The sequence below is a fragment of the Chrysemys picta genome, chromosome 6 (genome assembly GCF_011386835.1).
Source record: "Chrysemys picta bellii isolate R12L10 chromosome 6, ASM1138683v2, whole genome shotgun sequence".
Classification (NCBI taxonomy): domain Eukaryota; kingdom Metazoa; phylum Chordata; order Testudines; family Emydidae; genus Chrysemys; species Chrysemys picta.
In genome coordinates this window covers 18,956,308-18,984,201 of record NC_088796.1, presented here as the reverse complement: position 1 = coordinate 18,984,201, position 27,894 = coordinate 18,956,308, and the positions used below count along the sequence as shown (strand labels likewise).

The window sequence follows — 27,894 nt, the reverse complement described above, 5'->3', positions numbered from 1 at the left end:
AAGCAATAAATTAATTACCAGGCTTCCCTGGTGACTATTAAACACTTGAGGCAAAATTGCTGTCTCTTACTCCTTGTTGAAGGATTGTTACTATTTAGTTTCAACACCCGGCTTTAACAATTTAGGTTACTTCCTTTGGGGAAAATGGGTAGTCACAAAACAATATTTATGTGCGTGTAAGAGCAATTGCCACAATACATTTTTCTTCCAGTAGCTTTGACGCCATTCAACACACACTAACATTTGAGTGTCTGGATATTTTTTTGGAGGTTGGCAAAATCCCACAGAGATGGACACATTCATCAACTACAGACATAGCAGAATGGCTGAATTGTGCCTTTAAACTATAATTCGACATAATGCTGTATTGGGAACTTCAGGAGCAATCCGAGCTGAGTCAGCTAGAATCCTTCCTGGCATGCATGCTGAACCCTTGGGAGGAGGGCAACACGTGCTCCTCTTTACACCCAGCTTGCTATGTCATGGCTCCTTTTGGGAGGCTAGCGCTGATACAATCAAGGAGGATGCCAGAATCTGGCCTTTAATGCATGGTTCTATTCCGTTTGGGAGCAGTCCTGAACAGAGGTAACTCCTGCCAGGAGTATGACTAAACTCAATGGTGTGTGTGTGTGTGTGTGTGTGTTTTGCATGCAGCTCTGAGCAGTATTTATTAAATTATTTTTTTTACCAAAGTGAAGTTTATTCTGTAGTGCTCTTTTTCATGAAGGATTTAATTGGGTGGAAAAGTGGTTATACAGGGGCCACAGCCATACAATATATTTGCTCTCTCTCATGCCTTTTCTTGCCTTTTGGATTGAGATCAAGTGAACTATTTCCCATGTGAGGGCAGTCAATGTACGGTTTGTGTTAAACCAGTCTGATGCCAAAATGTCGTCTGTCTGTTATTGAAATAATTCTAACATGAATCCTTTAGCTAAAGAACATTTTTCTGAGGATGTGTGGGTAAATTAAAATGGCTATTTAACTGTTGTGCAGAGAACTCTGCTGGAAGGAACTGCTTTTAAGGTCTTCAGAAAGACTGGTTTCAGCTATGTTATTTTTAGCTCTGGCTAAATGATGGCATTATCTGTGATATTTGAAGGATAAAAAAATTAGTAGGTATGCATTTGGTGGGATCCATTAAGAAGTGGGCATTCCAGAATAATATAGACTGACGTTCATGTTATGTATTAGGACTGGAAGAAACATGAATCAGCCAAAACTGGTTTTCAAAAGGAATGTATTTTGTTCTAACAGGTGTACTTCTCACCAAGGAAATTACTACCTTGGTCTGACCTGAAAAGTGATGTAATACCAAATGCTAATTAAGACTTAAATCTGAACTTCCAAAGCCAATAGATTATACCCAGAGGGCATCCAGTTAAACCCAGAAGACAGATGCACATGGACATATGATCAGACTGAGCTAACAGGCAGAAACAGATAGCTTTTGACTGTGCAAGGAAAGGAATTTTTTGTGTATCATAGGCATTTCAATATTCTTGTGAAATTTACACTCAATACCAAGGCTACAGTCTTCACCCCTTCTTCTCCAAAACATGCCTCTGTATTTGTCATAATCCTTTACCCCAGAAGTTTTGCCTGAAAGAACATTTTGTCCACCTCCATTTATGTTCCTCTGGTGATTAATCCATATAATCTTATCATAAAAGAACTCTCCTCCTCTATTTCAAACGGCTTTCCTGTGCAATAACTAAGTTCACCTGTAGTTCACTTGCATTTCTATAAATTGCTCTTGTAACTTGTATAAGAATGATTTTTTTAAAGAGGATGTTAGTTCCTAATTGTGACAGATATGGTAATTTCCTTGAAAAATCTTAATGAATGAAGTTGAAGTGTCTTTGGGGTCCATTGTACTAAATGCAAAATGTTTGGATTATTATGGGCCAGAATTGTATGCAACCTCTCTAGGAGGAAGAAGTGATGTAAGGCCTGGGTGATCAAAGGGTAATGTGACAGACAAGAATGGACTTTTAGGACAATCTGTGTGAAGTGGATTTCCTGGAAAATACCTAAGGAGAGGTTAATGCAAATTCCTCACCTATGCAAAAACTCTGCCTTTTGAAGCCTTTTCTGCTGATCACATGTTATATGAGGTCAAGATCAAAGCCCCAAGTTGTATAAAGGAAAGACTGAACTATTCATGCTTGTTCTGGTTTGAATCTGAAACCGTTTTGAACTTGTAACCATGGGAAAAACCCAGCTCTGGGTTTTGAAGGCCTGACAGCTACCAGAGCCCAGAGTTGGAGTTGGGGTGAGCTTATTAACATGTGCGTAGGTTCTTTTATTGTTTTTACTATGTTTTCTCTTTAATGCTTTCACCTTAAATTAAATGTGCTTTCTTATAACAATCTATGTGGTAACTTGTGACTGCTGGCAATTATAGCTGTTCATAGTCTTCAGAAAGAAAGCAAAATGCAGACACTGTCCTGTTTAGAACATCTGGCTTGCTGGGGATATCACAGTATAGTTAGGGAAGTGGTCAGCCTGAAAAAAACCCAGTCAGGAGGGAGACAGACATGTGTCTTTATCCAAAAGAGGTGATGTTTGAGGAGTGGGTGCCCTTGGCGGACCATCAAGGGGGAATACAGGTGCATTTGCCCTGCATTGTGACACTAATATGTGTGTTTTTTTTTAATATTTTAAACTCTTTCCTCACTATTTTCCATTTGACATACACTTGCAAATTTAGAGCTAAATCAGCAAGTTTACACATACTGTGCTCTACATTATACATATCCGTGGTCTCAGTCCAGTTCTTAATGAACAAATATCCACATCAACAAAACTACCACTACAATTGCTTCTAATTGGCACCATTGGGCCAAATTCTGCTTGATTTAATTTTTGCCTGATTAAGACCACACAGTAGCCTTTTTTTGCAGTTTAGAAGCCAATGACAGGAAAGGTATGAGACTAAACTATCCCCTCAGAAGGCATCAGGGTGGGTCTTTCTAGATCATGGTTGAAGCATAAAAGCAGAGATGTGAGAGTAACCTTTTGCTATATCACTGTGTTATTGTTCGGATAAACAGTGCACCTCCTTCTCCATCTCCAGGATGCCTATTTGGCTCCTTTCATGAGTACTGAATATAGACAGAAGTTTTGTTTATTCTTGGGCTAAAATGGGCATCACATATGGAGAATAATTGATCCAGATGATTTATTAGACTTTCAGTAAAATAACAATCCAGTTTTCTTTATCAAACTATGAACAATGATCCAAAGGCCATTCAAGTTAACGAGAGTCTTTCCATTGAGTTCTACAGGTTTTGGGATCAGACCCCAAAATTCCGACTAAGCTTAAAGTTTTACTTGTAAAAAACACAAATGTGTAGAATAGGGATGCGGGGAAGAGCAAGTCTATGCCAAAATATGAATTACGCATTCCTCTTTTAATGGATGTGTGGACTTGACTCTGACATTTTATGGCTTACTTAGATGGATAGCAAGATTTAGAACTAAATCCATTGAAAAGCAATACAAGGGTTGAAACCTTAGAGGATTAGAAAATGAGCCTTATAGTGACAGACTCAAGGACAGGGCTGGCTCTAGCTTTCTTGCCACCCCAAGTGGCGAAGCTTTCATTTTTCGGCGGCAATTCGGTGGAGGGTCCCTTGCTCTGAGAGGGACTGAGGGACCCGCCGCCGAATTGCTGCCAAAGACCCGGATGTGCCACCCCTTTGCATTGGCTGCCCCAAGCACCAGCTTCTTGCGCTGGTGTATGGAGCCGGCCCTGCTCAAGGAGCTTAATCTATTTACCTTAACAAAGACAAAGTTAAGGGGTGACTCGATTTCAGTCTATAAGTATCTACCAGGGGAACAAATATTTAATAATGGGCTTTCCAATCTAAAAGAGAAAAGTATAACGCAATCCAATAGATGGAAGTTGCAGCTAGACAAATTGAGGCTAGAATTTGGAATTTTGTATATTTTTAATGGTGAGAGTAATTAACCATTGGAACAATTTACTGAGGGTCATGGTGGATTCTACATCACTGACCATTTTAAAATCAAGATTGGATGTTTTTCTAAAAGATCTGCTCTAAGAATTATTTTGGGGAAGTCCTATGGCCTGTGTTATACAGGAGATCAGACTAGATGGTCACAATGGTCCCTTCTGTCCTTGGACTCTATGAATCTATAGTCTGATCTTTTATACATAAGCTTTTGTGTATCATAGAAAACCAGCTTCATGGTAGCTGATTCAATACAGTATGTAATGAAAAAGTCCAATGAACCCAGGACTAAGTTTGAGCCCTTATGGTATTTCACAGCCCTCCTGTGCATCTTGTTTGTTATGTGGGCTCTAGAGTTATTATAAGAACCCATTCCAGTCTCTGGTGAAATACCTGTTCCTGCGTGACTGCACATTGGACACTCAAGATTGCTTATTTTGCTGGAAAGAGGCATTTGGATTCTGGATATCTTTGTGCTGAAAGGAGCTGTCTTTTAAGAAGAATCATGTTCTATAACTGTGTGGGAGTCAGTAGGACTTAAAAATATTGATTCATTGGATGATTCTACAGCACTCCTCCAATTCTAGTCTGATCCAATTATACCTAAGGCAAGTATCCTCACAGAGTATTTCAAATACGACTATGTTAGGGCCTCACTGCTGTTTGGTCAGGTGGCCTATTCTTAGCTAAATGGAGTGTGGCAAGATGACTGAAGCCATCTGACTGGCTCATGTGCAGGGCATTAAATCCTACAATGTCAAGAGAAGTGTACATATTCATGTACACTCTTGGCTTAGGAACAGCTCTTTGAAAGCTAAAACCTCAAGTCCTAATGCTTTAATGGGACCTGTGTGGGTAGAGTCTTATTCTGCGTGGAACACATTGCAGGTTTGGGGCCAAGTCAATAGAAAATCCCTGTACAGATCAATTGAAACCACCTCTCCCCTTAAAAGAGATTCATACTCCTTCCCCTGTCCCAGAACTCAGCAACAGCAAGATACATAACACTAATCTCAAGTCACTGCTGAGTGTTCCTTGCCATTGAATGCAATTGAGCCATCACATACTCTTAAATGCAACTTCAAAGGGCTTTGGGATTGCACTTTGCCCCAACTCACTGGCACATTAGGCAGCAATGAAGTAGTTAGTGACGACTGGAGTTAATGATTTTGGCTTTTGCACACCTGGAGCCCTGGCTTTCATCCAAGATGGTTATTAACCCCCTGGAAATGCACTGCACCTTGATCATTATTGTGTAGTGATTTATAGATGCTTGACAAAGCCCTGTTAACAAAATAAGACTATTTGTCACTCTAGAGACATAGGGTGAAAAAGAAACTGCCCTGCCTGGCAGTACATTTGCCAAGAGAGATTGTTAATCTTACAAGGGGCAGCGTTGAATATTAAAAAAAAAAAAAAAAAAAAAAACACAATGGCTTTACTCACTGCTCTGACACTCTCACCTGGTTAGCTCAGTGGCAATAGACTTTGAAACTGCCCTGCCTTTCCATTGTGTACATAGCAAACACAGAGGGAAGTGGGTCGAGTTTCTCTCTCCCAGGGGACTCAGCCTCTGCTGCTAGGAGGAGAGAAGGGAGGGGCCGGGGCCGGGGCCGGGCTGCACCGTCCCCGGACGTGAGTGCCCGGGAGAGGAGCGAGTGAGTGGAGAGAGCCGAGGAGAGCAGGCGGCTCAGCAGGTAAGGAGCTGTCGCCCACCGGATTCCTCCATAGGCCAGCGAGCTGGGGAGGAGAAAGGGGCATTTCAGGGCCCCTGCAGCGTGCCCAGGACCTGGTCGCCCCTCCTTCCCCGGATCAGTGAGAACAAGGGAAAGGGCTGCCACTTCCTGTCCCTAGAGATTCAGGGCATTGATCATTTGAGGCTGGAAATGCGCAGGTGTGGAAGCTGGGTAGAGGGGACTCAGCTGATTTTTATCACTCATGATCTGCTGTGTATGCCAGCTCTCTAGGTTGGGGGCTGCCTCTCCTCCACCCCCCCCCCCATGGATGGAAAGCACCGGACACATCTTGGATGCCACTGCATAGCACAAGATTTAATAGGTTTTCCTCTCTCAGTCAGAAATCCTTTGGGGTTTCAGTGGGTTAGGTTTTGCACGCTCTCCCTGGGCAGGAATGCTGTGGGTGTTTACATGTGTGACAGGTGGGAGGTTAGAAATGTGAACAAAGTGATGTGGCGGTGAGTTTTACATTTAGCAGATCTTGTTGGTGGAGAATGTGAGTGCTTGATTGGGACCCATCCTCCCAACCCTTTACTTGTTCAGATCCTCCTGTGAGTAACACTAGTAACTAACACGAGAAAGGGATACAGAGTGAGTGAGGTAATATCTTTCATTGCATGCCAGCTTCTGTTGGGGGAGAGAGACAAGCTTTCAAGCTACACAGAGCTCTTCTACCTCTAAGCTTGTCTCTCTCCCCATTAGAAGTTGGTTCAATAAAAGATATAGCCTCATCCACCTTGACTCTCTAATATCTGGGGCGCAACAACAACACTGTCTACATGAGAAAGGGACAGCATTGCAGACCTCTTAATGTTTGTGGTGAGTCTCTGGTCATGGAGAGGTATTTCAGGGACAGTAACATCTAAGGGTGATTTCATTAGAATAAAGGAGGAATAGAAGCACAAAGAAGGGAAAAGATTGTGCTTAGATGTACAAACAAGGGCACCGATCCTGCAAAAATGTACATATGAGCTTAACTTTACTCATTGATGTCAGTGGGGTTACTCACGGTGTGTAAAGTTAAGTATGTGCAGCATCAGAGCTTAATTAATTGAATTGTGTATCTTCCATCCAACAATATCAGTCTAGACAAAAAGTCAGAGGGGAGACATGTGATTGTGGCCCGGGTCCGTTAGTGGTGATGTTCTGGGCATTTACAGGCTCTGGAGTGTGAGGCTGACCTTGACAGCTTTAATTTTGTTGTGCTGCTGCATCTATTTCCAATGGCACTTTTACTATAATTCTTTGTTTTCAGGTACTTAGAACCTTCTGGAAAAAAATACCACTTCACATGTCTCCTCCCAAAGGTGAGATTTGTTTTTGTTCTGATTTTTTTGGGTACAGTTTGGGAAAATCCTTGTTTATTATTTGTATTACAATAACATGGACAGGCCTCAAATGAAATCAGGACCCCATTGTGCTAGGCACTGTACAGGTATGTAGTAAGAGTCTCTACTCTGAACAGCTCACAGTCTAAAGAAGCTTGACAGCCAGGATGGGAGGGAAAACGGAGGCACCTACAGATGATGTGACTTCATGCACCAGATTGGTGGCAGGAGTAGAACTCCTTTCTTCTGAGTGCTGTCCAGTGTCCCATCACCCTTATTATGGGAATCATTACCACCCCATTTACACATGCTACCTATATACAAATTCCCCTCTCCAGAAGAGCACTGCAGCATATGATTAATTCTAAGTGTGTGGGTAGTCCCATTGAAGTAGATGGGACTGGTATAGTGCTTTGCTAGAGTGGGGCCCCAATTTTAATGCCTGTACCATCTATAGTAAAAGTAAATGCACTTTTTTATTGCTACTGGAGGACCTAACCATTTGATAACTTCAAAAAATCTGAAATAAACATCTCAACCGTAATCCTGTATTAATTTAGCTTTTTGCCTAAATCAGGCATGTACTAGAGATGAAGATTTATTTCAGAGGATGCTTACTGCATCATCTCTTGCAGTTACAGGCAACACAGATAATTGTCCCTTGATACGAGGAACTTTGCTCCCTGTGAATGTAGACACCCTCATTGCACCTAAAGACAGAGTAAATATTTGCATGTTTGTTTGTTTATTAAGTTGAAAAATCCAGGCATGTCTTGGCCCCCGTACTCCCGCCCCCTCCCACCTCCGCGCACACATGCTTTTGGTAAAGAGTAAAATAAATAGCTGATTATATTCTCATGGGGGGAAAATACTCTTGTATGATAGTTGCCTGAACTATTTATTGTAAATAAATTATCCAGTGAATCTAGGTCATTTAGCAGTACACATATTCTTCATGAACCTATCCTGCTTTCTATAAATATATTTGCCAAACGACTCAGAAGAACAATTTTTCAGTTTATGGGTTGTTTACGAATTGTTCCCTTTGACTATTTGCAGTTATATTTGTGCTGTATGATTAACAACCAGCATCATCTGATACTGTTTCTGTACCATGATTGGATGAGAGAAACCTTTTAAATTGGAGAATAATGAACAGTAAACATTCTTCTCTGAGCACAAATAGCAGCGTTCACGTGTAAATACAGGTATTCATACAAACTATTGCTCAAACATGCATGAGAACAAAATAGCCCAAGAAACTTTCCAAAGGTACTCATGAATAGCAAATTAAAAGGTGAATACATTTTTACTGAGTATTGTTGAATCAAAAGGCTACTTTTCACTGAAATTAATGTATGCTAACACTGCATTGCAGTCATCATCCAATTCTAATTTGTAGCATTCAAATGTATTCTATACCGAGAAAAGTTTACAACCAAGTGGAAAATATGTGCCTGCGTCATGCTGGTTGTCTAAAGATTAACTTTGAATGATCCAATTTGGATACTCAAATTCATGCTGCCCTTTAAAATAACTACGAACCAGCCAACCCCTAGACCCTAAAGCTAATCATGTAAAAGAGATTTCCATAAGCAGGTAACAGTAGAGAGTAAAAAGAAGAATCAAACTATGACACAGAATAGGTATTTCTACTTTTATGGGACCTATTCTGAAAAGATGTTTATAGTAAAGGAACTAGTTGTCATGCTTATATGGCGAACAGTGCTTTCGAACTTTTTAGTCCTTCTCAAGTGGACCTTTAAGTGACAGGCTGGGCTTGCCGCACCTCAAACTGGATGGAATTGCGTGGTTCATCCATTCTGGGACTGCGTCTCTGGGTGTCAGCTCCCTATTTTCTGAACCGTGTTAATGCAACAGGCCCGACTGCATTTGCCTCCTGTAAACCCTTTCACTCCAGGGACATGCGATGGTTTAGGGTTCCCATTGAGCTCTCTTCTCAGCTTTGGCAAAGCAGCTCTGTCGCCAGGATTGGGGTTGTGGAGTTGCCTCATCATGCTGTAATTAAACCTGCCGGTTGAGTGTGAGTGTTGGGATGCTCCTTTTCTGGGCCATTTTGTTGCCTTTCTCTTTGGTTCCCCTAACAAGCCCTTTGGATCTAACTCCATAGCAAGTAACCCATCATAAACAAACACAGAAGTATGCACTTTATTCACAAACTATAACACAGATGTTTCCCAGCTTGTCACACCTGGCAGCTGCAAAGCTGACAGAGAAAATGTAACTTACTTCGCAAGTGGCAATTTCAGAATATTGCAGTAGGACACCTATGGAAGATGCAAGTTGGCATCTATCCAGAGTGCCAAAGGATTTCTCCATGAATGTCATGCCCTTTAGACTGTGCTTTCTGAGTGTAAGGCCAGTGAATTTCTTTCTACTCCAAGCTCTGAGCTGCATAAAGTGTGTGTGTGTGTGTGTATCTGCATGGTGGGGCGGGGGGAATCAAGTTCCCTGTATCATTTCATTCTGTTAACATGCTTTAAAACGTAATAGAATGTCACTTCAAAAATTATCTTTAACAAGCTAGTGGTGCAATGTTAATTGTTGGCATTACAAGGTCAATACAGTTCTATTAAGGATCTTATACCGTATCCTTTACCACGGTATCTAAATGATTTTTATTACTCATGATCTGCTTTTTGTGCCAGCTCTCTAGGTTGGGGGCTGCTTCCTTTGTCTTTTCAGGTGCAGAGAATGTGATGGGCAGAGAGAGGGGGTGTTTTGAGGTATTTGCCCCTGCTTTTTATAACTTGAGTCCCCCTCTTGAAAAATATTTCCAGCTGGGAGCAAGGTGACAGGCAGTCTGTGTGGAAGGTCATGCCATTCTGTTTCTTTGCTAAGATGTACCATATATACTCAATCATAAGCCGGTTCGTTTATAAGCCGACCCCCCCCCCATGATGGATAAGTAAAAATGGAAATTTTTTATGACCCATTCATAAGCAGATTCAGGCAAACTTTGGCTCCCGAGCCATCAGGATAAGCCGCTGGCGGGCCGAGACGCAGGCACGGAGGTAAACCTAAGTAAACAAAGTGACCCAGCCTGCCAGCGGCTTACCCTGATGGGCTGGGACAGCAACTGGTAGAGAAATTTTGGGGGGAGAAGCTGGGGGTCAGGGGAGTAACCCCTGTGACCACCCCTGACATGACCCCACCCCTAGCCTGGGACCCCCACACTCTCCCCATCCCATCCCTTCCCACCTTATCTGGGGAGGGCCGGGGAGGATGTCTCTGGCCTGGCTGGAGCTGCTCTGGCAGGCTGGGTGACACAGCCGCAGCCTGCTCTGGCGGGCCAGACCGGGTGGCGCAGCCGCAGCATGTTCCGGCAGGCCGGGTGGGCGGCGTGACTGAAGCCTGCTAGCCCTGGAGCTGCTTCGGAGGCTGGGGAGAGAGCAGCGTGGCCAGAAGTGGAGACACTCTGGCCCCGCCTCTTCCCTTCTGGCTCTGCTGGCTGTGCTGCCTCTCCTTGCCCCCTTTGTTGGGGGGGAGGGACTGTGTCCCACCTCTCCCTCTCTATACCTGTTCATAAGCCGACCCCCTTCTCTGGTGCTTCCATTTTTTACTAAAAAAAAATTTGGCTTATGAATGAGTATATACGGTAGATTTTTTTTGTTCCTACCCACTTTCCTACCAAAGAACGATCACTTAGCAGGTAGTGGTCCATCAGCCTTGTTTACATCTGGCAGAGGCGTCGTCTTGCTCTTTGTCTCTGAGGAACTGGTTTGGCCACCCCCGGATTTATCTGGAAAACATACTTTTGATCATTATCTCAGCTTTATGTTTATAACTTCGCATATAACACATATGTGCATTTTACTGTGATATTATCGATCAGCAAATTATGAGTTTTTAAATGACACCCCACAAGGTGCACCTTTGTGAACATAGGTATATATTCTGTCACATATTTAATGACTTGGAGACCAGGCTGGTTGCATTGGTAGATGGTCTCCTCCTTGCTATGTATGAAGAGGCAGTGTCAGAGCTGACATTATTCAATCTATCAGCGCCTTCAGTACTGTTGATTGCAAGGTGGTGTTGAACAGACCTCTGGACCACAGTAGGAATGGAGGAGGCTATTTTTTTGGGTTGCTCCATTCTTGATGATCATTCACAACTAATTTTTGAGGACAAGTTTTCCTCCTTCCTGACGGTGTTTGTATAAGGGGTTCCACAGGGTTCTGTCTTGTGTTCCCTGTGGAACGTGTACATGGGATCTTTAGGAGGGTTGGTAAGGAGACATGAGTCTTCAGTATATTGGTGATACACAGATGTCTATCACCATTCTGTCCAACCAGGCAAGAGCTGTGCTTTCCCATAATTTTGGTAAGACTTGGGTATACATGACGGCTAATCTGGGAAGACTCAATCTGGATAAAACTAAGGTAATTTTGATTGGGGAAGCAGCTACAAGACATGGCCAGGATTATCTCAGTCTCTTAGACCATGGTATATATCTGTCCTCCTTTAGTTTGTGTTCACAAAAATCTAGGGATATGGTTAGATTTCCAGCTACTCTTAGGTGGCAGCAGTGGTCAGGATGATACTCATCCTCATGTGATTCTAGCCAGGAGGTTGTAAATTTTGGTGCTGGATGCAAGCCTCAGTGCTACTGGTCATGTTTTTGTCATCTTGAGGTTAGACATCGGCTGTGAGCTCCACATGAGGCTATGCCTGTTCAAGACCATTTTGAACTGAAGCAGATATTAAATTTGGCAGTCCACTGATTGTATTATCTCTTGCCATGATCTTCCCTGACTGCCTGGTAGTCTCCTGGTGAAGTTTAAAATCTTGTTCTATGGGTCAAAACCATCAAGTGTTTATAACCCATCTGTTTGAGTAACCATCTTCCACCATGCAGTACTGCTGTAGCTGTGATCAGCGGAGATGTTGGAGCTTATAAGAAAGGGGCTGCTGGTGGGTCTTTCTCAACTTTGGACCCCTCATCTCTGGGACTCACTCCCTGACTCCTGTCTAAAATAGTCCAAATCCCTTGACGTTCAGGGCACTCTGAAATGCCTGTCTATGATCCCAACTTTTGGGTGAGTGGGGAAAAATTGTGAGGTGGTAATGGTGAGTTCTTTATTTATTTTTCTTTGATTGTTGGCATGGGAGTGACTTGAAATTGCTGGATTTGTAATTTTGTAAACTTTTTAAAAACCGGAGTCTTAAATATTTGTAAAGAGCACCCAAAGCTCATATGTTAAAGAAATTACAGTTTCTTTCCTTTTGTTTTCTGCTGGAGATGGGTACTTGAAGTATATGGCAGTTAAAACTTCTGTAGCATGGATTAGTTGCTGATGATTCTTTTAGCAAAATGTGCAAGCCAGGTCCATGCTGCTCATGGTGGTGGTGTCATCCCTCATTTATTACAGCGTTAAGAGTTTCAAATTGCCTAACTGGGTTTCATGAGAAAATGCCTTAATTAATTAAATGTGCTGACTTGATGGTACTTCCTGTTAGTAAGGCAATAATTTCAGTCTGGGATGAATAAACAAGTGCTGATGCTGTAGGCCAAAGCCTCATGTAGCACAGGAATCGGATTGTTGTTGCTGAGTTAAATGGAACTTACTATAATAAGTAAGTTCTTATTAAATTGACATTTTGTGTTTAAATAATCACATTTTAAATGAGATTTTACAAGTACAAAACCCAAAAAATAAGCTGTAAACTTTGGAAAAATCTCACTCTATATCTACTGCTTCCTCTTCCTCCACTAATGTTTTAAACCTTAATAAAACTTTGCACACTACAATTGGATCTTATTGTTGCAAGAGCAATCGTTAATTCATTTAAGATACTCCAAACATAGACATTTAACAACCTGACTTTTTAAAAAATATATACATTAACCTGATTCTGTATATGGCAAATGGAGTGCAATATATGCATATCTTCTGAGATATATTTATATCTGCTGTTTATATACATGTTCACTTGAGATTAATCCAACTGACACTGGATGTCACCATTGTATCACAGAAACAACTGCAAGCAGGTTGGGACCTCATTCTTGGTGTGTAAAGCCAATTTCCCTTGCTTTAGAAAAAAGTGTTTTGATTTGTGACTCTCCCACTGCGATGAAAAAACTCATGTTGTGGAATGCTATAACATTGTGTCCAGTCTTGCCACTTATTCAAAGTGAGCTGTTGTCTTTCAGTGTGAGTAGTCCCACTGATTTCAATGGAACTGACTCTGCCACTCTTACATTGCATAGTCTTGGTGAAATCAATGCAACTACTTGTGGAGTACAGTGTTATTCAGTCTGAGTAAGATGGCAGAGACAGGAACTCCTATAACATTGGAGTTTTGGGGTGTGGAATGAAGTGACAGGTGGAACAATAGTTTTGAATAAGCAAATACTTAAACTGAAATTATTTGGATTAACAATAAAAAAATCACTGATATGTGTTATGCTGCAGCACATTTGAACATACATTCAGTTGCAACAATTGGATAGGGGACTAGGGTGACCAGATGAGAGGAAGAAAATATCAGGACACATGGGGGGAGGAGTCGCCGGCGGAGGAAAAAAAAAAAAGCGGAGTGCAAAATATCGGGACGCGGGACAAACGCCTAAATATCGGGACGGTCCCGATTATATCGGGACGTCTGGTCACCCTATAGGGGACTTCCTTAAGTCAGTTGGGGGGTGGGGAAGTAACAAATCTTGAAGACTTGAGAGGTCCTTTAAAATATGGAAATTATGCACAAGGTCATATTTGCAGCTGTCTTCTTAAAGGCATTTAACTGTATAATATGAACCTTACTGTATATGTTATTAATGATGCAATGGATGTGTAGCTGCATGTACAAAATTAAGTTCGTTCTCTATGGATATTTGTATAAATAAAAGACAAAATTCACTTCTGTCCCAACTATACAGAGCAGTGAAGTGCACATATAATGACTACTGCAGTGAGGCTCACAGAACATGTAACAAGAGAGGACCAAGGGATGGAAGGAAACTCTGTCCTTTATGGATCTTCTTGTGCCCAAATCACTGAAGAAACAGAATACATAAAAAAGGTACAATTTTTTCATTATTCTTATTGTGCTGTCTTGTCCTCTGATCCGGAGGAGAACAATGAATACATCCCATTGCAAGTAAGAAAATAAAAAATCTGAATCCTTCTACACGGTCTAAATTTTCCAAGCTAAATAAGTGTGTGTAAACTTACTGGGAAAATTCACAGTTCACTGTCCCTTAAACTCTTTCTGGTCTAATACCATTATAATGGAGTCTAACACACAACCTCAAGGAACATTGATTAGTTTGAGACAAGGATTTAATTGGGGTATGCACAGCTGTCTTTATAATGAGTCATATGAGGGAGCAGACCAAATGCTTGTCCGAATGTCACTCTGAAAATTTTGTACCAAAATTCTCAAGCGTCCCATGATCCTAAGTCATATTCGTGATGCAATATCTGAGGAAGGGATGAATTTTTGAAACATGTGCGAGACTTATAGCATATGCCCTCTTTTGGGTCAATGTTGATCCTGACACTAAAATAAATAGTTAAGTTCCATGCATCCATTTCTGCATCAGAGATCTCTTGGACAATGTGGTTTGGCTTGTTGAGGACAGATGTTTTATTTCTAGTATCCAAGCAAAAGAGCACAATGGTGATCATTCCCAAAGGCAACTTTTCTGCATTGCTGCTGACCTAAGGAGAACGTCCTGGAATAACTAACCTGGCAGATTGACAAGAAAAAATCATCTTTCTTTTTGTGACCTATTTCTAATCTTTTCCCTGCAGATCAGATCCACACTAGCAAAGATTCAAAATCAGGTATGCAAAGAAGCAGCAAACCATAAAATTGCAAATGACAAATCAAATGCATAGGCTTCCCTTTCCCTGCAGCTCCCAGTCCCAACCCTCCCTGCACAACCGCTCACCATCTCCCGTCTAGCTCCCAGTACCGCTCCCCACTTTCATCCCCAGTCACAGTTGCTCTGTTCACACTCTAAACTCCTTCAGTCTGTCTCGAGAACATGCTCAATCGCTCTGTGGGGATGGCACATACACAGCCTTGTCAGCACTAGGAGATAGGAGGGGCTGGAGCGTGCTCAGTAAGGATGGAATTTTGGAGATTTTAGCAAGGTCTAAGACAGGGGTAGGCAACCTATGGCATACGTGCCGAAGGCGGCACACGAGCTGATTTTCAGTGGCACTTGCACTGCCCGGGCCATGGCCACCAGTCCAGGGGCCTCTGCATTTTAAATTAATTTTAAATGAAGCTTCTTAAACATTTTAAAAACCTTATTTACTTTACATACAACAATAGTTTAGTTATATATTATAGACTTATAGAAAGGTACCTTCTAAACATGTTAAAATGTATTACTGGCACGCGAAACCTTAAATTAGAGTGAATAAATGAAGACTCGGCACACTACTTCTGAAAGGTTGCCGACCCCTGGTCTAAGATCTCTACAGAGCATGTGAAAATGGTGATTATTCAAAGGCTTAGCGCTTGACCAAACTTTGGTGAATATTAAGAAGAATATCAAAAGGCACAGCACTGATAGAAAGGCCACTCTCTAGTCTATGCTCCAAAGCAGGGACTTTCTCTAGCATCATTCTGAAATGGCTGAACCATTTTGGCAGAAACATTCCAAAAATACTCATCCTGAAGGAGACACCTGGCATGAAAAATATTAGCCCAAATGGATAAAGTCTGGCAAATATAAGCAACTAAAAGAGGGTCTTATAATGGGAAGTGTCCGGCAACCTTCATAATAGGCGTTGCTGCTAGTCCCAATACTATAATACAACATATGCTGCAATATTCTAAATGTTAATTAACCTCATGTACGAAGTAACACTCTGGAGAACCAAAGGCAGTTATTTATTGGTAATGATGTGCTAATGCTTTCAAATGTAAAACCCTGGAGAGCTGCACAAATAGAACACTGTTTTATGTAATATTGAAGGTGGGGAATTAGTCAGTACCTGGAAACTGTGGTGATTGTTGCTTTGTAATTATTCTAGACCATGATCCTGCAATGAGCACCATGCAGGCCTGGGTACCTGGAGCTCATTGCAGGTTGGGGGCCTGAGATAGGAAAGTAGATGAGGGCAGGGTTACCTTCATGAACCCAGTCTGCTAACGCTGTCGTTTACAAATTATTTTCATGTTTGTTCATTTTCAGCAACCTTTCCGAGTGCCCAGAAATGAGTTGGAGGGTGAGAAGGACACGCTTAACTCCAGCTACAATCTAACCCTGGAAAAGCTGAAAGAGACTGACCAGCAGCTCTTGCTTGTGAATAGGGAGAATGAAATACTAAAGATCAAGGTGCATTCCGTTTTAACAGTCTCTAATGCATATTTCAGCTTGTCAGCTGAAGAGAAGATCCAGTTTTACCTGGATTAAAGTTGCATCCCAGCAGTGGCAGGAAAGCAATCGTTCATCATGGCATGGCCCTCTCTATGAAGTGCAATAACCCTGCAGAGTCTCATCAGATTTTCTTATTAGGATGAAATAGATTTTTAACTAGCTGATGGTGGAATTCATACTGAAGCCGTTGTTGGGAACTACAGCTTGTCGGGCTGTGCTCTGGGTTTGGATTTTCTTGCAGTGGCTCCTGGCATGAAGTCTGCTCAGCCAGTGGTCTAGAGCAGGTGTGCTTGTAACCAGTCAGAAATGTATCAGTCATTTTAAACCCTCAACCTTCATCTCTGGTCAGGAGGGGCTTTTGTATCACATAGAAAATCTGCATCCTTTATTCAAAAATTAGAATTTAAATTTTATTTGCCATATATTTTTATGGGTTTGTAGGGTTTTTTTTCCCTGCAAGAATTGGTGCTAACAGCTGTTCAAACAGGATAGCAACTGCATCATTTTTGTGCTACCCGATTTCCACACCAAACTTTTAAAGTGTGACCTACGTTATTAATCCTATTGCAATGACCTTTTCCAGCTGGATGCGACAAGAGAAGCAGGTGCACAGTCTCTAAGACATGCCTCGAAAAGTCTATATGAGAATTACTGCAGTCGGTCTGAAGAACTTAAGAAAAAGCATGAAGATGATAAACAGCTGATGCAGGTACAGCACTCTCCTGTGTGTGGAAAAGGCAAACATTGGAGCATACAGGGATACAAGTGTTCCTTCTGTCCAATATGCTGGCAACTCCATATGTCAACATAATAAATCAGTACCTTGGCTGTATAAATAGAAACCTAACTCTTTAAAAACACGACTCTGTGGGTCCAACTGATGGTTCCTTAAAGGGGCCTGATTTTCAGAGGATGCTCAGCACATTCTGAAAACCAGGTCCCTTTAAGGTGGAGACCCAATGTGGAGGGGTCCAAAATCACTAGTCATTCTTGAAAATGTAGGTCAGGGCTTCTAATGCAGACTTCCATTGTCTTATAGGCTTAACTTTAACTACAGTACAATATAAAAATGGAAAGCTTAAAACAAAACTCTTGTTCTGTTTTCCCTGTGTCCAGTCTCAGATTTGATGGGTACAGTGCTCAAAATAAGGCAGGAATAAAGGGCTGGAATTTGCCCTATTCTCTCACTGCTCACTGTTGGGGGGGGGAAATAGCATGGATCTTTCTTGACTACAGGTGGTCAGGATTTTCACAGAGGGCCTACCGGTGGTCAGTTGTGGGACTGGCAACATACTGAAGAATAGCAGCAAAATGGTTTTGCTGAAAATGGAAATCATCTTCATTCATTGGTTTTGGCTTTTTTTTTTTCCCTTCAATTTTCTCTAACCACAGGCCTGCAAACTTGAGCAAGAGCAAAAATTGAAACAAAATCTAGAAAACGTCAATTGTGTAACTGAAAGACTCGAAGAAAAGTACAGCCGGATTGCCGACATGGAGAAACGAGTGCAACGAATGGAAGAGGTATGCTCATAGGGCCCAGTCATGCAGTTCCTGGATAGGCAATAGGAAACTTCCCTATGCAAGGATCACAGCCACTGTCTCTGAGGCCATTATGTGGCTTTTGTTAGTATCTGTTGCACAATACTGAGGCCTGAGCTTGTGGGCTGTTAGCCATGTGGCCAGTCCTTGCTCACTTGCATATTCTTCTTGATCTGGAACAGGTGCTATGAGTAAAGGTGTCAAGCTCTGTGGAACTACAGTAAATATCAATTTCAATTGTATTAGCTCCTACCTCTTAAGTAATAGAACTACAGTGTAAAGGGAAGCCTAAGCACTCTTTATTGTCAGTCTCATGTTGCAATCTAATTCTAAAGAAGAGTTCTATTTCTTTAAAAAGTTTTTGGGCCAGATGCTCAACTGGTATAAAAGTCCCCTTGATTTCAATGAGGCTATCTCAATTTACATCAGCTGAGCATCAGGCCCTTTAAATGTAATTTGTAAATGAAATGAGGGGTCAGGTTTCTTTTTCTTTCTGTTATTTAAAAACTAGATTTTTAAATCAATTAACTTACTTAACCTAAGTGCCAGAAATTAATTCTAATTTACGAGACTTGAAATGTCCTGGTTCCCAATGGTTTCTAAGAGGAAACACCTTCAACTCCTACTCTTGCATTGTCAAAGTACTCTGTATTGCAATATGCTATTAATCTCCTCCCCTTTGTAGTGAACTTCTTTCCAAAATCCTTCCCAAGTTCTCAGCTGATTCAGAAGCAGTGAGTGTTTATAGAGAACAACGTTCCAATTGTAGTAAATAATCGTGAGCCAGTGAAAGGTATTGCAATGAACATATCACATAAAATTGAACTTTCACTATCTGTTCTGGAGTAATTAAGAATGCAGCAAGATTACACATCACTAATACAGTTCTGCCAAAAAGTCAGATTAAAAGCATTTAAATGCAATGTGCTTTCAGGACATTTTTGTCACTTGTCGTGCCAAGCTGTGGTAGGCTCCTGCTACAACTAAGCTGCAGCCTGTGATGGGGCAGTAGAAGAGTTCGGTAGTTCCCCCAGCAATTATGAGTGACTAGAGATAATTCGGTGGGGGAAGCTCATTCTGCAGTGGCTGCTGCAATGTCATTTAATAGGGGCAGCATGTGCACTCTCCCACCCCCATGCTGGATCAGCTCCAGTATCTCACCAGTACAGGAGCTGGGAGGTGGGCCATGTCTCCACCCTAACCCCATTCATCACTCCATCAGTGCTGCTAGATTCTCTCCCTGTTCTTGTGGTTAGGTTCAGATGGACTGGAAATGTGGTTGGCTTATGCTCCTGCAGCCAAGTGGAGGGACAGTTCCTTGTCCCCTCTCCTCACTTTCCCTGATCCCTATCTTTTTGCACACCTGAGTAGAGTCAGCCACAATAACTCATCTTCCGATATTTTTAATATACCTCTGAACATCTTTCTCCCGGAGTATAATGCCTCCCAGCTCCTGAAGCATTTCTCAGTGGTGTTCCCAAGCCCTTCCCTCTGGTACACCCAGGCAATCCTCATGCACATCAATAGGTTTCTTACCCCATGGCCTTTCTTACCTCACTCCAGTTTCTTACCCCATGGCCTTTCTTACCTCACACCAGTTTCTTACCCCATGCACTGAAACTTTCAGAGGTGCCTCCTATACCTCACATCTGACTGGCCAGGCTGATAGCAGATGTGGTTTAGCACTATGTAGTTTGGCATTACAAATCTGCACACAATCTGTTGCACTGTGGAGCTGGCTGAGGAAAGGTGCTGTGGGTAGAACACACAAAGCTTCATTTTCATGGCTACATGCACCACAGCTAGGATCTCTTTCAGCCAGCTCCATAGATAGACAAGGCTTATATGTTGATGTGTTTGACTCATATCTCTTGCTCCTAAAGTTCTTTGCCATATTGAAGTCAGTTGTAAAACTCTTTTGTACTTCATTAGGGTCAGGATTTCACCCTGACAGGCTAAGAAGATACATCATGGGGTGGCTGTATGTATTAATGTACTCTTTAAATTTACAACTAGGAATTATTGTACTTTGGTAACTGACATCTGACTATTTAGTGACCTAAATTTGTCACTTAAGAAGAAGTTTTCTAGTTGGATCAATTTTAATCTCTTGACCCTCAGATCCATCTTTGCAATGCAAAGTACCACTGCCCTTTTGGTATAGTTCCTGGAGCAGAAAGTGAATTGAACACATATCAGTCAAAAAGCTAATCTTCCTTACTGACAGGCTTTCCTTTTAAAAAAAAAAAAAAGATTTCTAATTGAAATAATCATTTTTTCCACTGTAAATCAATACACAGCTGCTCCCTGGTAACCCTGCCTTTTCTGACCCAATTCAGAATGATGACAGATGCTTCTGGACCTCGCAAGGGGATGAGGGTATATCTGTAGGTAAATTTCCAGCTGGTTACACCTGACGTATCTCTGATGGTTTTGTATGTTTTCAGATAGTGATAGAAAAAATAGTTAATCACTTTACATATGTTTTGTATGTGCACATTATTACTTCTTCATTTTTCCGTAGGAAAAGAAAGCATTAATAGAAAAAAAGCAGTCATTTGAAGAGAAGCTTCTATCAAACTCTGAAGATACAAAGAGGTGAGCAAATTGCATATGAAGAAATGCTTTTTCTGTTCTGTAGGATTATTTCAACTGAAATACCTAACAATAACTTGGCTAAGTTCTCCCAAGTAGTGGATATATACATGATGTTAGGCCTAACGCCTTCACTGTCTTTACTTTTTAAAGAAGAATATAATTTCTCCTGTGACATGTCCAGTAGGGTTTCCAGACCTGGGTTTATTTAGAGAATAAGTAATTGTTCTCTACTACTCTGACATCTGAAGGCATGCGCTCAAATCTTGCTGTCTTTACTCTGGGAAAACTCTTGGTTCAATTAACAGGAATTCTGAGTAAAGACTAATTACGGATTGCAGGATTTGGCCTGCAGAGCGGAAACCATTCTACCCACTTCAACCCCCACCCTGTTAACCAGAATTAATATCTTAATGGCTTTTGGGGCCTCTTCCAAAGAATACATTTTAATAATTTCTATCTTCAGTTCAATTTCCTCTAAAGCCCACCTCCCTCCCTAGGCTTCAGAGCCTGGGCTCCTGCCCAAGCCACAACTTCAAAGCACTTTCAACGTAGCTAGCACAAGCCCTACAAGCCCAAGTCTGTCAACCCAGGCTGGGAGGCTTACTGCCACAGGCTATGTAGACGTTCCCAAGTTACTATGCAGTACACTATTACTTTGGCAGTATGTGCCATGATGAACTGTTGAAGAATTACTCCAATATATTATACCTAAACTTTATTCTTCCAGTATGAAGTATGAGTGGTGCTGTTTTTCCTATAATTGAATATAGTTGTTAAAGATAATGTAAGAAATAAACTACAATTGTTCCTTCTTTTATATCAGACTGCGCTTATTACCCATGAATTAAATTAGTTCACATACAGCTGATATGAGTCAAGGCCGATATAATGACTTGGAATCCCATGTGGAATGCAAATTTTTGGATCTGATCACTAAAGGAATCTTAATGCCTGTATTTATAATTCATATATTAATACAACTTTGGCCAAACCCAAAAGGTTGGTGCTCAGATTGCTAGTTGGTATATTCTTAGTTCAGAAAGCATATGTCAGGCCACTCATTAGATCTTTTGGGAATAATATATCCCCTTAATATCCACTGAAAAAGTTATTGGTAATCTGTCTTTTCCCCACCAGCTGTCTTGATCTTCAAGTGGAGATTTTCACGGTACAAGAACAGATTTCTCACTTGCAGCATGTGATCCAGACCCAGCATCAAAGCCTACGCAGTGTGATACAAGAGGTCAGGTTAACCAAGCACGTTTAGTGTATGGGGAACAAAAATTGGAGACTTGTTTTAGTGCTTCCTTCACTTTGTGAAGTTTATTATTGATGATGTGATGATCTCCATCACAGGACATGCAAAAACAGTTAGACATAGATGTTATGTACTATTTTATATATAACTTAAAAGAAAAGAAAGCGGCAACACTTTAAAAAATGGGGGTGATTCTAACCTCCAGAGTGACAGTGATTGAAATAGAATGCTTCAAGGAAGGAAGAAAGGAAGGTTTTTGTGTCCTGCAAGTGGGATGGAAGGACTGAGGTAGCTGCCCAAGGAGCATAGGAGAACAGGCCCATACCGTAGGGTTACATCAGGAAATACTGAGTCCCCAGCCAATTTAAGGTACATTGGGAATATCCCTAAAATGTGACACAGCATGGATACTCACTCCCCAGGAGAAGACTTAATGTAGCTTCTGAAATAGTGTTTGGTTAGCTACTACTGCAGAGGCAGCAATGAATACAAGAGCTGCAAACCTCTTATGTATGTTCCACAAAATGAACCGCCTTTTTATGGGGAACATTGAGTCTCTAATGATGCTTGGCTGCTGCAGTTATAGGCACTGTGTAAGACAGTCAATAAAATAAACAGGTGTCTGGAAATCTATAGGCTGTTCCTTACTAGAGGCTCAAATCCTGCTTGCCTGATGCACACAAGCGCTCCTAGTGAAGTCAGAGACTAAAGCAAAAAGGATTTGGTCCCAGATAAAGCTGGCACAAAACTTGAAGCTATTTTAATATTTATTACTTGACATCCCATGTAAAGAGGGTACTAATATGAGCTACTATCACAAAGAGCTGTGCTCAGCTAATCTACCTGTACAAAATCTAATTCACATTTTGTGAATCGTCATAGGATCATCAGAGAATCGTCTCATCAGCCTTAGCTTGCTTAGGCTAAGAAAGCTGCGTGTGGGGAATAAATGTGTGTTTGGGCACAGAGACCAAGAATAAAAAAGGCAGACGGGTTACCCTAAATGGAAGTGTGACTTCATGATCTGTTTAAAAATAAAAACAAGTCATTACACTTTCTCTAGAGCATTTTTGTTATCATGTAGACTTCAGACTGTATTGACTTTCTTGATCCTCATGCTCTGATAGCATATCCCCCTACTTAAAGTTCGGTTATTGAAAGTGTATCTAATATATTACAAGGTTTGAAAACCATTGCTAACTTTACTTTCTAACTCTTAGATTGAAGAACTGAACAACGGACTACAAAACCAAGATAAAAAAATTAAGGCTATGAAAGAAAAGATAAATATGCTTGAAGCTCAGGTAAAGGGAAAGATTGTATCATAGCAAACTCTACAATTGTGAGCCTAAAACTATTTTAAATCTGCATCTTTTTGAGTCTCCTTTTTTCTTCCCCCAAGTAGTCATCAAGAGATTTATATCATCATCTTCCGCCAACTGTATGGTACAATAAGATTCTTAAAGTATTTTTCTGATGACACAGAAGTGGGAGTGGTTGGTACAGTTGCAGGTGGGGTTTTCAAAAGCATTCGGCAAGGGTCTAACTCTGCTCCTATTGAACACAGTGGTAAGTTTGGTCAAAGTTAGATCAAAGCAGAGTGCTTTTGGAAATCTCTCACCTACATGTCCCTATGTCCCTAGAGCTATTTCTATTCAATATACAATATTGGTGAGTTTGGGGGGAAGAAAGTCAAAACTGCTAATTTCTATTTATCAGTTATTATTTGCACTATGGTAGCACCCACTGCCTGCCAATGCACTTTCCAAATACGTGCTAAGACACTGTGCCTGCCCCAAAGAGCTCAACCTGAGAACACAAACAACGTATGAAAGCATAAAGGTGAGGGATGAAAGGATAATTGCTTTTTTTGTATCCACTTTCCCCAGCCAGCCTTCTGCCTAATCATAATTCCTTAGTAATTTCTTTTAGGCCACAGGCTGGAAGTGGGAGTTAGGGAGGAGAGGGACCGCGTTCTGCATTTCATAGGGACTGGAGGGAAGCAGTGTGCATTTTGGGGTGGCTAGAGAGGAGGTTGTTGCAGTAATGCAGATATAAAATGAGTGCCTGGAAGAGAATTTTAGCAGTGAGGATATAATTTAGGCCCTGATCCTGCAAACACTTACCCACATGGTGAACTTTACACACCACAAATAAAGTGAAGCATTTGTGTAAATATTCTCAGCATAGGGCTTATAATATATATTTTGGGCATCATTAAGAAAGGGATAGATAATAAGACTGAAAATATCATATTGCCTCTATGTAAATCCATGGTATGTCCTCATCTTGAATACTGCGTGCAGATGTGATCACCCTATCTCAAAAAAGATATATTGTAACTGGAAAAGGTTCAGAAAAGGGTAACAAAAATGATTAGGGGTATGGAATGGCTTCCGCATGAAGAGAGATTAATAAGACTGGGACTTTTCAGCTTGGAAAAGAGATGATTAAGGGGGGTATATGATTGAGATCTCTAAAATCATGACTGGTGTAAAGAAAGTAAATAAGGAAGTGTTATTTATGCCTTCTCCTAACAGAAGAACTAGGGATCCCCAAATGAAATTAATAGGCAACAGGTTTAAAACTACAACAAAAAAGGAAGTATTTAGTCACACAACGCACAGTCAACCTGTGGAACTATTTGCCAGAGGATGTTGAGAAGGCCAAAAAAGAACTAGATACGTTCATGAAGGATAGGTCCATCCATGGCTACTAGCCAGGATAGGCAGGGATGGTGTCCCTAGCTTCTGTTTGCCAGAAGCTGGGAATGAGCGACAGAGGATGGATCGCTTGATGATTACCTGTTCTGTTCATTCCCTCTGGGGCACCTGCCATAGGCCACTGTCAGAAGACAGGATACTGAGCTAGATGGATCTTTGGTCTGACCCAATATGGCCCTTCTTATGTTCTGATAGTCTTAAAACATGTGTATTTGGATTTTCTAATAATGTCCCTTGCTCACTTTCAGCTTCTGAGGAAATATTACATGTTGGTATTTTGGAAAGCATTAGGCTACAGTGAAGAACTGTGCATTCTGTCAAAATAATTACCCCATATTTTCAGCATTGCATAGAAACTAGCCTCTTGCAATTTTACATAATCTTCAATAGCAATACTGTTATTGTTTTGTGTGGTTTTTGGCAACATTTTACAGTTTGTAACAATCTTGTGTAATGACACATTGCAGCAATATAGTTCTTGACATCTCATTGTAAACACTAGTCTATAATTCTGGAATTTACATTGGTACAAACATTAAATATATTACAAATAAAATGCTTTTCTGTTATTCAGAATCTTAATTTCAGTCATAGCAGATCCAGTAAATTGATTCTAATTCCAGTATGTGTGGGGCATTATATTTAATCCGCACACACATATAAATATAATAAATACATATGCTATGTTAATTATAACTCTAATTATATAGTTCTAGACATTTTCAAAGTGACCTGTATAGGCTAATTAGTGTTCCCATCCAGCCACCGTATCCCATCCCCTCCCATCCACCACCCATCCAGGTCATGCCTGCCCCCAAGGATCTCAGTCTAAATAATCAAGACAGATCAAAGGATAATGATTGCCATGTTTCAGACAGACCAGAGTCGGGAGATTAATGCATGATGCAAGATGTTGTCCAGGCCATCGAGGAGAATGAGGCACCACAGCAGAATACCCAAATCAAAATATTTTGGGGGCATTGGTTTTTTGATGGAAGAATATATAAATATATAAAAAATTAGTGTAGTCAAAACCTCTTCTTTGTATTGGAAAAACAGATTTGATGGAAAGTTTTTAACCCTCAAAAATGCTTTTCAACTAACAAAAATACTCCTAAACTTCAAAACAGCTGGGCAGGATTTTCTTACCAAGAGAGCAAAATCCAAACAGTGACAGTAATGCTGGGCACAGGAACTTGATGTTTCTTCAGGTTTTGAGGCTCGGCCAGCATACCAAGATTTGCAAAAGTCACTGCATTGTATCCCTCAGTGCCTGTAAACTGTATTGACATTCTGGAAGACCCCAAAGGGCCAAATCCTAAACTGGTGTAAACTGGAATAGCTCTATCAAAATCAATGTACTAATTGGACTTGTTTCTATTTATCTGTGTTGTTGATTTATACAAGCTGAGGATTGCACCCACAAACAGTATCTTTGACTTCCTTAAATGCTATAATGTACTGGTGGAAATGCAATTAATTTAATGTCTCAATTTCAGAATAAAGAACTTAAATACAAGGTGGAATTCTGGTCTGGTCAACCCAAGATTAAAGTTTCAAAAGGTGTCTCAACAATGTAAGATTCTTTTAAAGTTATTGCCATATATCTGAAATCTCTCTTCCTACACTGTCTGCAAATGTTGTTAATCGTAAAAAATTGTGTCAAATGATTAATAGGTGCTATTTGTGTGTTAATGTCACATTTATTCCAAACTGCTTGAATGATTCTATTTTGGTCTTGTTAGAAATAGTCATAACGTTTTTATGCTGTAGTTTCTTTATAAAGAAAGAAAACAAAAGCCTCAATGTGAGAGAGAAATTAAGTAATTGACATTCTAAATAACAGGGGTCTTAAATGTCCAATTGGCAATAAGTCCATCAATGGTGTATCCTTCTGCCTAAATCTCATGTTGCATTCTGACCTGCAAATGTGAATGCCCTCCGTCTTGAAAGAGATATGATGTCTGTCTTATTTACTGAGACACTTATGGAGTCAAAATCATATAACTACACCAACTAGTGAGCATCTGCACAAAATTTTGTCAGATCAACACTAAATATGAAAAGCAGCTTTTAATAATTGGTGAAGAAGATGCTGAATACTGTGATTAGTATGGGCTTAGAGGCTTGCAGTTTCTACTGTAAAAACATTTTACAGTAGAGGAATGCCATCTCCATTAATGTCACTTTAATGATGTGTGTAATTACATAGGAGAGAAAATTACACATTCACCAAAACAAATGTCTGGAGGAAAAAAACATTAAGACCCTTTCAGAAAACCCTCAGGTCTTGTGTGGGATCAACTTTAATTGCATTAGAGGAAGTGAATTGTTCACCCGAGGACCAGCACTGATGGGCTCTGGAGAAGGGAGAGAGTCATTACTACAGAGGGAAGGCAGCCATGATTCAGGTCTCTGAGGAGAGACTGTAAGGGGGGAAGAATGGGAGTGGAAAAGTGCATTTCACACCAATATCTGGGTACAGTAGAAAGTCTAGATGCCTATACTAAGTTTGTTTCATATTGGTGTGCTTCATATTCTGAGTAATCTTTCTTCTCTTTTTTTAGTTCATCCAGGATTGATGGGGTGTCCCCCTACTCATTGCTAGCTAGGCTGCGGAAGCAAAATGGCTAGATGAGGCCATCAGTGGTGTCTGTTTCCAGCTTCCTCATAAGAACCTCTGTCTCTCTCTGCTAATGACCCTCCATTCAGTCCTTTTACATATCTTGTTATAACACAGCATGCTTGGCCACCAGGAATGGCACTTGGACAGAAGAGGCGTCATTAAATGAATAAACAAATTTGGATTTAAGGCAAGAACTGAAGAGACATTGTGTTCTTTAATGGATAGTCAAATGACAGCAGCATCCTGTGAACATTGCTGATGGTGAAATAGATACCATTGTAACAGCTTCTTACATATCGAAGAGTCCATCTTCAACAAGCATTTTATGGGCCAGGAGGTACATCAAACAGTAGTTAAAAGCATATTCAGGATTAACAAACCAAAATTTGCATAATTATATCCAAAAAGGATCGGTGTTTATCAGATTTTAACACAATACTGTAATGTAACTCAAACTTTTTAAAATTGAGATGTTAATTGTAAAAGGCTATTTAATAAATTATATTTCATCTTTTCAATCTTTACATGTTAGCATCTTAAATTTATCATTTCTAATCTAGAGTAAGTGTGTGTCAATGTTTTTTTTTTTTTTTAAGCTATCAGAACACTATATACTAATAAGTTACTTTGGTTTTTATATAAGCAGTTGGTAGCTTCCTCTAATGGTTGCACAAGTGATGACATGTGCTATGCATGTTGATTGCAGTATTTTCAGACTTTGGGAAAAGTCTAATTAAAC

The 27,894-nt window shown here is 40.7% G+C and overlaps 1 protein-coding gene across 7 annotated transcripts; it reads left to right on the top strand.

The window, feature by feature from the left end:
* Nucleotides 1-561: 561 nt before the first annotated feature.
* CCDC68 (coiled-coil domain containing 68) lies at nt 562-27,679 on the top strand. Of its 7 annotated transcripts, XM_065598765.1 has the most exons (14): nt 6,197-6,307; nt 6,419-6,535; nt 6,972-7,023; nt 7,680-7,765; nt 13,952-14,094; nt 14,829-14,861; nt 16,226-16,369; nt 16,995-17,120; nt 17,804-17,932; nt 20,475-20,548; nt 21,686-21,791; nt 23,027-23,110; nt 26,029-26,105; nt 27,097-27,679. In XM_065598765.1, exons 5-14 carry the CDS (start codon nt 13,972-13,974, stop codon nt 27,161-27,163), a joined length of 963 nt encoding a protein of 320 aa, XP_065454837.1. In that variant the 5' UTR covers nt 6,197-6,307; nt 6,419-6,535; nt 6,972-7,023; nt 7,680-7,765; nt 13,952-13,971; the 3' UTR covers nt 27,164-27,679. The 7 variants fall into 7 exon arrangements, with proteins under 7 accessions (XP_023959136.1, XP_023959134.1, XP_005296916.1 ...); XM_024103366.3 differs by lacking the exons at nt 6,197-6,307; nt 6,419-6,535 and adding an exon at nt 5,541-5,677; XM_005296859.4 differs by lacking the exons at nt 6,197-6,307; nt 6,419-6,535; nt 7,680-7,765 and adding an exon at nt 5,541-5,677.
* Nucleotides 27,680-27,894: the final 215 nt, after the last annotated feature.

Coding starts and splice junctions, on each gene's coding strand:
- CCDC68 (XM_024103368.3), top strand. CDS start 13,972: ATGACTACTGCAGTGAGGCTCACAGAACATGTAACAAGAGAGGACCAA. Junction 17,933..20,474: donor GAGTGCAACGAATGGAAGAG/GTATGCTCATAG, acceptor ATTTTTCCGTAG/GAAAAGAAAGCATTAATAGA. Junction 23,111..26,028: donor TAAATATGCTTGAAGCTCAG/GTAAAGGGAAAG, acceptor TCTCAATTTCAG/AATAAAGAACTTAAATACAA.